The 13403-nt window shown below is 41.0% G+C and overlaps 1 protein-coding gene across 2 annotated transcripts in view; it reads right to left on the reverse strand.

Moving 5' to 3' along the window:
- Positions 1–519: 519 nt before the first annotated feature.
- Positions 520–13403, reverse strand: part of FAM47E (family with sequence similarity 47 member E) — a 35858-nt gene continuing 22974 nt past the window's right edge. The window contains exons 7-8 of one of the 2 annotated variants that reach the window (XM_027058612.2): positions 3837–3914; positions 541–995 (exon numbers count right to left, since the gene is read on the reverse strand). In XM_027058612.2, coding sequence (XP_026914413.1) covers positions 960–995; positions 3837–3914 — 114 coding nt within the window. In that variant the 3' untranslated portion in view covers positions 541–959. Of the gene's footprint in view, positions 3915–13403 lie in introns of both variants that reach the window. The other variant, XM_053217227.1, reaches the window with a different exon arrangement.

The following is a 13403-nucleotide window of genomic DNA, read 5'->3' on the forward strand; positions in this document are numbered from 1 at the left end:
AGTGGGTTTCATAGAGAAAGATCTAGAAGGCTATGTTCCAATGAGTTAAGAGTGGTTATTGTTGACTCTATAGGAATTAGTCACATTTTCAATATTATTTTTGTTAGTTTACTTTTTCTGATTTTCCTAACAGGAGCATTAACATTTTTAACAAAAAATAATTTTTGGAAAATTAACTTAAAAATCTATATCATTCTGAGGGGCGCCTGGGTGGTTCAATCAGTTAAGCATCCAACTCTAGATTTTTGCTCAAGTCATAATTTCACAGTTTGTGAGATCAAGCCCCATGCTGGGCTCTGCACTGGCAGTGAAGAGCCTGCTTGGGATTCTCTCCCTCTCCCACTTCCCCTCCTTCATGCATGTGCGTGCTCTCTCTCTCTCTCTCAAAATAAATAAATAAACATTTTAAAATTAAAAAATAGAAATATATATCATCTTGAATCACCATTAAACTTTATGACTTATGACATTTATTATCAAGGCTAACGTGTCTTAGTCTTTAGTTCAAAATTAAAGAAAATAATATTCTAAAGAAAGAATAAAGGAGGTGTTCACTCAAAACCAAGGAAAATAATACTATTGGAAAATGCAATAGAGTAATTCTGCTTTTATTATGGTTTTATACATTTTTTACAAATAGCTGATATAACTATGTTATATTGACAATGCCACAAAAATATGAGAAGACTATATGTGAATATTGATCTCACAGTTGATATGATACATAAGATACTGATTAACAGAGGCAGAGAGCCATTGTGAAATGTTTGTATTAGGTATGAAATTATGAACGTTGCCAAGTCAAAGTTGTACAACCACGGAACACTCATAAATTGTATTTAAGGTTTAAAAATGAGGTAGAGAAATAGCCAAGTATGTAGTAAATAAAATTGGTCTAATCATCCTCCCAAGATTCTTCTATGCTTGAGTTATTTTATAGATGTCTTATTACACTCACATTAACATTCCTTCCTGATGTACATCTTCTCAAGGAACTTTAAAAAAAAAACACAAAAGATGAGTAAACCTTCATTAGATTGGAAAACAAAAATTGTACAGTCCTGCCCACAACCACTACCATACACAAATTCACAATCTCACACTCGGACCTATATCCTTCTGGTACTCAAAATCTCATGTTGGTAATTGGCCACGATAGATGTGGGACTTTGGAAGGTAGTTTCACAGCATCAGAAATACCTAGATCTAATTCCCATTTGTTCTCTACTCGAGTCCAGCCCAGCTCAGCCCAAGCTCAACAAAACCTTGTGCTGCTCATCCCTTCTATTAAAAACCCAGGACCCATCTGTGTAGCAGACAGAATGAAGCCAAGAGTAATGAATAGAGTGGACAATCCAGCAGCAGATGCTGGAATGGTGTAAAGCACCTGTGTTCATGTAACATATGAATGTGTATGTACAATGTACATAGACCTTATGGGAGTAAAAAGAGAATATTTATGTATATATGACATACATACGTGAAATATATGTATTACATATTTATGAAATAGATATAGTAAAATATATTCCCTCCTCTCTTTTAGTTGAAATTATATTGATAAAATAGATGATATGGGATGTAAGAATAAAGGAAGAAGATATATTCCAGGGTTTTGAATGACAGGGGTTCTCAGAGGACTCAGCTGTGGTCAGGGGGATCATCTATCTTTAGTTAATGCAGCTAAAAGAGTATAGTCAACTTTGCCCAAAGTTGAACTAAATATTCATCAACAAAATGAATAGAACCAAAAGGGGACAGATCAAAATGAAAAAAAAAGTTCTGAGTTCTGCCACTAAAAATATTATGACAGAACTGAGTTATTATAACAGCAAACAAGGATTACATATATATATATATACATATATATACATATTTACATATATATATACATACATATATATACATATATAAGGATTATATATATATAAACAAGGATTATATATAATCTTTGGCAAGAGGAATATATATGTGTGTGTATACACACACATCACATTTATATATATATCACATAATTATCATATATATATCACATAATTATACTTGTGCTTAAGTGCATTTATATATGTTATAAAATCTATAATATGTGCAATTATGTTATCATATAAAATATTATCAACATATTGTATATTTCACACATGTAAGTATGTAAATGTACATTTATGTGACCCTCACATACAGATTAGGCAGTTATAAGTACATAAATGTATATAAGTATGGTAAATATATCTCACAGGCCTCTTATTGATGCTCAAAGCTAAAGGAGATATTTCATCCAGTTTTTTTTTTAACTTTTATTTATTTTTGAGAGACAGAGAGAGATAGAGCATGAGTGAGAGGGGCAGAGAGAGAGGGAGACACAGAATCTGAAGCAGGCTCCAGGCTCTGAGCTATCAGCACAGAGCCCAACATGGGGCTCGAACCCACAGACTGTGAGATGAGGACTTGCGCCAAAGTCGGATGCTTCACCGACTGAGCCACCCAGGCACCCCTCATCCCAGTTATGTAATGGAGTCTTTTCACCCTTCTCTCCTCACACTCTGACTTCCCCTCACATTTAACTTTGAAACCAGTCTGCATCTGAGTTTTGTCAATATATTTATTTGCCAGTAAGTATAAGCTATTGTTAGTTCTATCATTCATGGGAAAAAAGAAATCCAGTGTCCCATCTCCCAACCTTCTGACCATCTTGGCTGCACGGCTTCCTAAAGACTCATGGGATGTGCACACAGAGGGCCCTGAATAAACACATGACTTAACAGCTATGACTTTGGCAGCATGACTAGCTGGTTTCTTGCTGTGGTGACAGGGCTGGTCTGGACACAGAACTCTGGGCTCTGAGGCCCTCCTGCTAAAAATGGTCCACTCTGCCAACCTCCCACCCCACCCATGTTGCAACTGGCCTTCCAAAGGTGGCCGCTCCAAGTGGGAGGCAGCTGGGGCTAGCTTTACAAGTTAAGAGAGGAGAAACTAGATGAAGGTGAGAGAAAGTGGGAAAAATACGAAGATATTGGTGGGCCCCTGGGAAGTGAACTTTTGCCCTAGTCTGTTTCCACACAAGGCTGACCCACACAGGCTAATTCCTATTGTGAATCTCAACTCCATTTTGTCCTGACCCAAGCCATAGCTCTCTGTCCTTAGATGTGGAAGTAAAAGACACTCAAAGACTTCCTAGTGACATCAGAGTGTTTGAGTAACAGAGTTTGCAAGATACATGCCCTGCACATAGACCCCTTCCACTTTGCCCCCATTAAGGCCAAACTCCAGGCAGGTGAGTCGGCAGGAAGACAGCACCTCTGACAGCAGAAACCAAATAGGTAGAATAAAAAAAGCAAAAGCCAAATCCTATCTCTGGGCCTTTGTCTAGGGAAAAGCATGCCCTTCCTTCCAGGAACCTGAGTCCTGGTATGAGAAGTACTAATGACCCTTGAACATTACTACAGGGGTTGGGGGCACCAACCCCCCACTCAGCTGAAACTTCGTGTATAAGCTTTGACTCCCCAAGGACTTTACCAATAGCTTACTGTTGACCAGAAGCCTTACTGATAACATAGACAGTTGATTAACATAGATTTTGTGTATTACATTTATTACAGACTGTCTTCTTACATTAAAGTAAGCTAAAGAAAAAATGTTATTAAGAAACTCATAAGGAAGAGAAAATATGTTTACAGTAACATACTACATTTATCAAAAAAAAAAAAAGTAGACCTGCACAGTTTAAGCCTATGTTGTTCAAGACTCAACCATATTTTGCTTTGGAGAGGGTGCTGACTCTGCCCCATCAACAACCGGGAGCCCCTCAGCAAGCCTTTCTGAAATGACCCTTTACTCACCTTCGGCATCCTGTAGCCCCTGCTTAGAATGAAATCCTTAAAGGCAATTGTTCCATGAAGGTCTGCAAGTAACTCCCCCTAAAAGAGGAATCACATGTAAAAAAAAAAAAAAAAAAAAAAAGTCAGCTGTCAGAAGCTTGATTTCATTCTTGTCCTAATTAAAAGCATTTAGCTCTTTATGAAGTACCTTATTTTAAATCACTTCCTCCTCATCTGGGAGTGTATGTGTGGATAATGTTCTCAAATCGGTGAATATAAAGGCTTTCAAAAGATGTCCAACTTTCTCTCCTTTCTCTACCATTGTATTAAAGATAAGCAATACAGTTTAGCAATTAGACAATTATTAAGTCAAGATGTCTGGAATCTAACCTTTTTGAGATTAATAAGTATAATACTGTGATTTTTATCTTTTTTTAATGTTCATTTATTTATTTTGAGAGAGAGAGCACGTGGATAAGCAGCAGAGGGGCAGAGAGAGAGAGAGAGAGAGAGAGGGAATCCCAAGCAGTCTCTGTGCTGTTAGCACAGAGACTGATGTGGGGCTCCATCCCACGAACCATGAGATTGTGACCTGAGCTGAAATCAAGAGTTAGATGCTTAACCAACTGAGCCACCCAGGCACAATACTGTGATTTTCTTTTCTTTTTTTTATTATGATTTTTAAAATTTTTTTTTAAATTTACATCCACATTAGTTAGCATATAGTGCAATAATGATTTCAGAAGTAGATTCCAGTGATCCATCCCTTATGTATAATACCCAATGCTCATCCCAACAAGTGTCTTCTCTAATGCCCTTTACCCATTTGCCCATCCCCCCACCCACAACCCCTCCAGCAACCCTCAGTTTGTTCTCTGTATTTAAGAGTGTCTTATGTTTTGTGTCTCTCCTTGATTTTGTATTATTTTTACTTCCTTTCCCTTATGTTTACCTGTTTTGTATCTTAAATGCCTCATATGAGTGAAGTCATATATTTGTCTTTCCCTGACTGACTTCGCTTCGCATAATACCCTCAAGTTCTATCCACGTAGTTTCAAATGGCAAGATTTCATTCTTTTTGATAGCTGAGTACTACTCCATTGGACAATATTGTGATTTTTAATAAGAAATATATCTGGTCTTCTTCCCATTCCTGGCACAGAGCCCCTAAAACCATTGCAATTTGCAAGTAATAAGAGCCACAAAGATGAAAGGAGAATTTTTTTTCTTCACAACTAGCCCCTTTTAGTCACAACAGAGTTTATTTTAATGAAGTGATTTTTGGAAAGTCCCTCAATAGCCACAGGATGGGGTCAGGTTGCCAGAGGAAACAACCATGTATTGGAACTTTTGACTCCACCCTGAAACCTCTGGATGAATTAATCACTGGTGACCAATGATTGAAACAACCATTCCTACTTATGAAAGCCTCCATAAAAACCCAAAAGGATAGGGTTCAGAGAACTTCCAGCCTGGTGAGCATGTGGAGATTTCAGGAGGGTGGTGTGCCTGGCTGGGGCACAGAAGCTCTGCACCCTTTTTCATATACCTCGCTCTGTGCATCTGGCTATTCTTGAGTTATATCCTTTTATAATAAAGCCATAATCTGGTAAATTGTTTTCCTAAGTTTTCGAGCAGATGATAGAACCTGAGGAGGAGGTGTGGGGGAATCCCAGCTGAATGGTCAGAAGCACAGGTGATAATCTCAATTTGTGATTGTGAGGGCAGTGTTGCGAGACTGAGCCCTTAACCTGTGGGGTCTGATGCAAACTCCAGGTAGAGGGTCAGAAATGAGTTAAGTTGGAGGACACCCAGCTGATGTCTGGTGAATCAGAGAATTGCTTGGGGGTGAGGGGGGAAACTGGATACATTTGGTGACCAGAACTGAGAGTAGTAGAGGAAGAAACAGGAGTGTTTTTCCCACAGGAAAAATAGCCACAATTTTTAGATGTTAAAAAAGAACAACAGCCCCAACAAGGAGTCACTTCTGTTAAGCCCCACCCAGATTTAACACCTAACCTAACTGCCATTTCAGCCTCTCCCAGGAGTGGGATTTTAAGCCAGTCAGTCTGGGATTTCCTGATGAGCACTAGTGAGGTACTCTGCATAAGGACCTCAGCCCCTCCCTCTAAGGAAGGTGACCTTGCCTAAAACAATCCTTTCTTTTCTTTTGCTAATAACTTCCTTATCCTGCCCTATTTCTGCCTATAGAAGCCTTCCATTTTGTGCAAGTCCTTGGAGCACACTTCTGTCTATTAGATGGGATGCTGCCCAATTCATGGAACACTGAATAAAGGCAATTAGATCTTCAAATTAACTTGGTTGAATTTTTGTTCTCTGACGGTTTGGTGGCAGCAGGGGGACCAAAGGAGACTTCCAGTGGCTTTGGGGAACAACAAGAAACAGGCATGGTGCCTGGGAACACTTCATTCTCTTGCTGCTTCTGAGGGCCATTGGTCACTTCGTTTCAGTTCTGAGCTCCGCTTCCTGCATCAAGCTGGTGATCTAACTGGCTTTCCACATTTCCCTTCCACTGGAAAGCCCCGCCCTTGGTTCTATCACCAGATCCATGTTGGGAACCGCTTGGTGGCAGCTATAGTTGCCCATTTGTTTGGGATCAGTCCACAGTCCCTATACTTTCAGGTCTGCTGGTTCAATCCTTTTTCTAATCTCCAGATTCCACACAGGGAACTCTAGTGGTTATGGGTCAGAGTTGGACTGGGTCCAACTTCAAAACCAGACTGGGTCTGATTTGGGATTGGACTGGCTCCAATTTCAGCTGCTCTGTGCCTGACTTGGGCTGGATGGGTCCAGTGGGAGGCCTCAGGTATTAAGTATTAAATAAGGGTTAGTTGTTAATAATAATCTCAGAAGCTGAGCAGAAAAGATTGGTGGGGTGGGGTTGATCATTTAAAGGTTGTTACAGTGCTTGCCACTTTAAGAGGACTTCTGTGATAGGCAATCTGAGTATCAATTTAGCTCCAAGAAACCCAAAGACCTGCTAGCTAAAAGAAATGGGATCCTTTATATCCAGAGATCCACCTCCCCACATGCTTGTCTATTTTAATGTCTGAGAACTATGGTCCCAGAGATTGCAGATATCTAGCAAAATGGCAAAATTTTACTAAAAATAACCTAGAGTAACAATGGCCATTATGGGGAACATTCCAATTAGACAAGATCACTTATTTTGAAAATGCTCTTGAGAGGGGTGCCTGGGTGGGTCAGTTGGTTAAGCATCCAACTCTTGATTTCGGCTCAGGTCATGATCTCACGACCCTGAGATCAAGCCCTGCTGCATCAGGCTCTGTACTTACAGTATGGGGCCTGCTTGGGATTTTCTCTCTCCCTCTCCCTCTGCCCCTCCCCCATTCATGCTCTCCCTCCCTCCCTCTCTCTCTCTCAAAATAAATAAACATTTTTTAAAAAGGGAAAAAAGCACTTGAGGGCAAGAGGGTCCAAGTTGAACACACAGAATGGGATGCTTACTTTAGTTGGTATGCAGACGTCTCCACAACGTTTGAAGATTCCAAAATAGCCTCATTAAAAGACTTGGTTACAAAAAGCCAGTGAAAAATTAAAGACACTAGAGGTACAGGAAACAAAAGACCACAGGACTGATGTAACTCCTACTGCTCCCCCATCCTTTTTCACCTGACAACTCATGTTTTATTAATCCTCTGTCTGAACATCCTTTCCACTCTTAAGAGACTATTGGACAGTTACCAGTTACCTTTTAAAATAAAACTACCCTGGGGGGGGGGGGGGCCTGAGTGGCTCAGTCAGTTAAGGGACCAACTCTTGATCTTGGCTCAGGTCATGATTTCACAGGTGGAGCCCCACATCGGGCTCCACAATGACAGCTTAGAGCCTGCTTGGGATTCTCTCTCTCCCTCTCTCTCTGCCCCTCTCCTGAACATTCTCTCTGGCTCTCTGGCTCTCTCTCTCTAAGTAAATAATACACTTTAAAAAATAAATAAAATAAAATAAAACTACCAAGGTTGCAAACGAATTTCTCAGTTATCTTTTATCTCTTGGTCAACAACTGAACATTTAATGGCTGTAATTAAAGAAATTCCTAAATCTAGGGAGGAAGCCTGAAAGTTTTTTAAAGAATCTGAGTCCTTATCAGTGCCTATGACACCAAGATGCCAGGTCTTTATCAGCATGTAAACATGTGAAGGCCAAAAATGGATGCAGTCAGCAAGACAGCAAAACCCCATGGATGATATTCAAGCTCTTTGGTCTTCAACATCTCAGGGACTAGAAAAAGCTCACAAAATAGCAGCTGAGCTGTTACACATTCCTAGGTATAACTAAGCCTCTCCCTAAATCACCTCAATAACCATTAAAGCCTGAAGCGTCAAACCCATAAAAGACCTAATTGCTCAGGGTTAATCATTCCCTGTACCAGTTCCTGCAACAGCTACCCAGTCTTGCCAGTCTAGAAACCTAATGGACCGGGATGTTGATTTTTTTCCAGGATTTGAGACCTATTAATAAGACATTTATTCCCCATCTCCCAGTCATTCCAAACCTGAACACCCCTTCGTCACAAGTTCTACCAGACTCAAAATGGTCCACTACCATGGACCTCTGTTTAGCCTTTTTCAACATCCTTGGAGACCCCAGTAGCCAGTATCTATTTGCCTTACTTGGAACTATCAACACTATACCTGGACAATCATGCCTCAAGAGTTCATTGAGGCTCTTTCTCACCTCTCTAGAGCACTTCACCCAGGGTTAAGCACACTCCAGTTCCAAGGGAAATCAACCCTTTTACAATATATAGAAGACCTCTTGCTATGCTCAGCTACTAAAGAGGAATCCATAAAAGATTCCATTTATTTGCTACAGCAGTTAGCTGAAAAGAGACACAAAGTCTCTAAGAAAAAATTATAATTATCTCTAGACATTGTTCATTACCTGGGTCATTATCTAAGCCCTGGAGGAATTCAGCTGTCTCCCAAAAGAATTAAGTTAATCCAGGAATTTCTGTCAACTAGGTGACAGATTTGTGGATTACTAGGCTTGGCTTGCTACTGCAGCCTATGGACTCCTAAATTTTCTCTATTAGCTATCCAACTCTAGGAACTGACTAAAATTTCAGTCCCTGAACACTTTCCTTGGGAAGACAAACAGGAACAGACTTTTAGAAGACTAAAGCAAGAGCCTTAAGAACTGCCTGCCTTGGGGCCACCTACCTATCCAAAACCTTTCACCTTATTTGTGCAGGAAAGGGATAATCAAGCCCTGGGAATGCTCACACAAGAGCATGGTAATAAATGTAGACCTATTGCCTCATACAGTACACAACCTGATTGAATTGCTCATGCCTATGTAGCCATCTTAAGGCTACAGTCACAGTTGCAAAGCAAGTATAACCCTCATCAGATCTGACCCTAGGAAATGTTTCCTTGCAAACTTCACCCACTGTCCAAAGTCTTCTTAACTCAGAATTGACAACATTTCTTGCAAGTAGACTAACTTCCTATGAGATCCTTCTGCTTTCACCAATCTGTGTCTTAAACTTTGCAACACCTTTAGGGCGCCTGGGTGACTCAGTTGGTTAAGCATCCAACTCTTGATTTTGGCTCAGATAGTGATCTCGCAGTTCATGGGATCAAGCTCCACGTCAGGCTCTGTGCTATCAACACAGAGCTTGGGATTATCCCTTTTTCTCTTCCCCTTCCCCACTTGCACTCTCTTTCTCTCTCTCTCAATATAAATAAATAAACTTAAAAAAAAAAACTATTAAACTTTGCAACACCATTAATCCTGCTATGTTACTACCTCTGTTTGAAGGAGGCGAATCCATGACTACAGGGTACTAATGTCCCATTTTGTGATACCATGTCCTTATGGATGAGATACTCCTTTACTCCTGATCTAACCTTTGTGATGGGTCATACTGTTGAAATGAAAAAAATGGATTTCCAGGCTGGCTGTGCTGTTACTACCGAACATGACCTACTCGAAAGAGGAAATATTTCATAAGCTACATCCATGCAACAAGCAGAGCTCCACGCCCTTTCCAGAGCATGCCAATTATCAGAAGGGCAAACTTAAAATACTGATAGCCAGTATGCCTTGGGGGTCATCCATGAGTCAGGGATATTACAGAGAAAAAGGGGCTTTCTTATGTCCTCTGGGACTCAGTCCAAAATGGACAAGTAAATGATCTTCTTACTGCTATCCTCTCACCTCCTGAAATTGCTGTCATCAAAATTGAGGCTCATACTGAAAGATTGAACCTGAGTGTCAGGCAAATGCCCCAGCTGACTTTCATGCAAAGGCAACAGCAAAAAAGTCTATAAAGATTGTGGCACATATGGATAAAATCCATTCTGCTTCTGCAAAAAAAACAAAAAACAAAAACAAAAAAACAAAAACAACCCCTCATTGCCAGATTTTTCCATCCTAATGGCCTTGTAACATGGCAATAGTCTGCTCCGGAGTCAGAAATTAAGATGGGTAAGCAAGGGCTGTAAATTAAATGAACAGTTGGGGCCATGGGAAACCCAAGACAGCTGCTTGGCTCTTCCTGGATCCCTGACAAACCCCACTTTTTGGTTTTTGCATTACTAAACCCACCACTGGGCATTTAAGATGAACTCAAATTATGAATTGACATTGGGGGAGAGACTTCTATAAAATTGCAAAAAGAGTCTGCAGCAATCTGACCTGCCAAGTCCATAATCCTAGAAAAACTATTTTTGTCTTCAAAGACCTCAGACTTCCTCCCTCTGGACCCTTTGAACAGCTGCAGCTGGACTTCATTAAACTGCCACTTCATGTGGGTTTCAGTATGTTCTTGTCACTGCACTTGTGTGTTGTAGATTCCTTGAAGCCTTCCCCTGCTGCAAGGGTGATGCCCTCACAGTACAAAGACACTGTCAGAGAATTTGTTTCCCATTGGGGGATAGCTTCCACAATCTCCAGTGATCAAGTACCCATTGCCAAGTACCCATTTGACTGGACATATCATATGAGGCTTAATGAAAACCTTGCCGACTTTTTGGAATTATCATTGTCTTTATCACCCTGACTCATCAGGCAAGGTTGGGAGAACTAATGGGATCCCCAAACTTAAAATTTCTAAACTTGCTGAAATAACTGGGCTCCCCTGGCTGACGGTATTGCCTTTGGTCTTCCTGACTGTTTGCAGCACCCCCTTTGGGAAACATAAACTCACTCCTCAGGATCTGGTCACCAGCAGACCAATGTCTTATACAACCTTCGGCTGATCCCTTGTTGTCTCATGCTAGTATGACCAGCTACTGTCTTTACTGTCTGATGCTTAAGCCTATCATCAACAGATTAAAGAAGACTTCCCTGATCCCAATTCAAGGGATCCTGTTGGTCAGTCTAGGGCCTGGTGATTGGGTACTCTAGAAGCATCATCAGAGGAAGACAACCCTTGAGCCCCATTAGAAGGGATCTTACCAAGTACTGCAGACCACTGACACTACTACAAAACTAGAGGGCATTGAGCCCTGGACACACATCTCACAGCTAAAGAAACCTCCACTTGAAATTTGGTCCTGTACAGATGCTGGAGACCTTCAAATCACATTGATGAGGAAGAGAAGTATCTGGCACCAAAGTAGACTGCTTCTACCCAAAACACTAGGTAGTCAACATTTCATAATTTGACTAAACATGAAACCCCTTCTTCTTCTGTTTCTTTTCATTACTCTAACATTGGCCAGGAAAGATAATTCTATCATCTGTCTCTCCTAGTCCATTGCTAAGGGAGGCAAACTTTCAGATTTGTCAAACTGGATTTGTCATCATGCAAGAGACAAGAGACCCACTGGTCCTCCCTGTGACTAATTTCTCTTATATTCCCAATGTCACCACAAACTACAGTCGACCCCTGCTCAGAAGTAGACACATTTACCTACGTGAATCTTCATACATTTGCACCCCCACATTCCCATGATTATCAAGATCAGATCTGCCCCCACTCACCAAGAGATCTCAGCAGCAGCATCCATCTTTGTAAGGCACTTAGGATGACTTTTTATTTCAGGCTAGGTGATTCTCTTCCCATATGCACTAAAAACCTGACTGACCTCTGGTTTAGGAACAAATACAAATCAGACTATGACCAGAGACTTCTCCTTAACTCTTGGGGACATTGCAGATTCCATTGGTAAGACACGAGCTGCCCAGGAAAGATCCGTAGACTCTCTGGCCAAAGCCGTTCTTGATAACAGGATTAGCTTTTAGCTGAGCCAGGAGGTGTCTGTGCTGTGGCCAACACCACATGCTGTACCTGGATTAACACTTCTTGGGAAGCTGAAACTCAGTTACATAACATCACCGAGCAAGCCACTTGGCTTCAAAAGGGTGACTCTTACTGCTGGGTCGTTCTCCATTTTCCGATTAGTTGGGTCTCAGGAACCATGGCTCCAAAGAGCACTCCAAACAGTGGGAATTAGCCTGCTTAGAATTTTCATAACAATCCCCCTGGTGTGTTCCAGTCTCTCAAAAACTCGAAATGCATGTTTATAGCTGCTAATCACCAAGCAAATGATCTCCTTAAGGCTGGAACATCAAAAAAGGGACAAAGAGAATGACTGGCTAAAAAATTGTGAGCCTGGAGTCATGACCTGTAAATGCCACAGAGATTCATGAAAAAAACAGGATCCACAAAAGCTTTGAGAACTACAGAGCACTAGCTGAGATTGGCACTAATACCTTATATTTTGATCACACCTCTCAGTTTGGCTGACAGTTTCATGAAAAGGAAGGGCATTGTTAAAAAGAAACAAATGGAGGGGTGTCTTGGTGGCTCAAACGTCCCACTCTTGATCTTGGCTCAGGTCACGATCTCACCATTTGTGAGACTGAGCCCTGCTTTGGGCTCTGCACTGACAGAGTGTGGGATTCTCTCTCTCCCTCTCTCCCTGCCCCTCCCCTCCCTGCTCACTTGTGCTCTCTCTCTCTCTCTCCCTCCCAAAATAAATAAATAAACTTAAAAAGAAAAAGAAGCAAACAGAGTCACTTACGTTAAGTGCCACCAAGATTTAATACCTAATCTAATTGCAGTTTCAGCCTCCCCCAGGAGCGGAATTTTAAACCCATTAGTCTGGGATTTCCAGATCAGCACTAGTGATGTACTCTGCATAGGACCCCGTGCTTCCACCTTAGAAAGGAGACCTTGCCGGAACAATCTTTTCTTTTGCTGATAATTTCCTTGACCCAGCCCATTTCTGCCTATAAAAGCCTTCCATTTTATACAGCTCTTTGGAGCACCCTTCTATTTGTTAGGTAGGATGCTGCCCAATTCACGAGTCATTGACTAGAGCCAATCACACCTGTAAATTCACTTGGTTGACTTAAACTTCAAAGGGCATGATAATCCGAAAAGATTTGATGCAGTCCCAACATCTTTGGGGCATTCACATATCTTTTTGGTTTTACCTTTCATTTATTTGAATTTGAAAATTGGATGGATAAGTTTATGTTATTGTAATTCAGTTCTTTAAAACCATTTCACCTTCCAAATGAATTCTGTCAAGAACATACCAAAGTCATGTGTTCCCAGCAAGATAGCCAAGTCCTCATAGTGACTGTCCC

Source organism: Acinonyx jubatus, chromosome B1, assembly GCF_027475565.1.
Source record: "Acinonyx jubatus isolate Ajub_Pintada_27869175 chromosome B1, VMU_Ajub_asm_v1.0, whole genome shotgun sequence".
NCBI lineage: Eukaryota > Metazoa > Chordata > Mammalia > Carnivora > Felidae > Acinonyx > Acinonyx jubatus.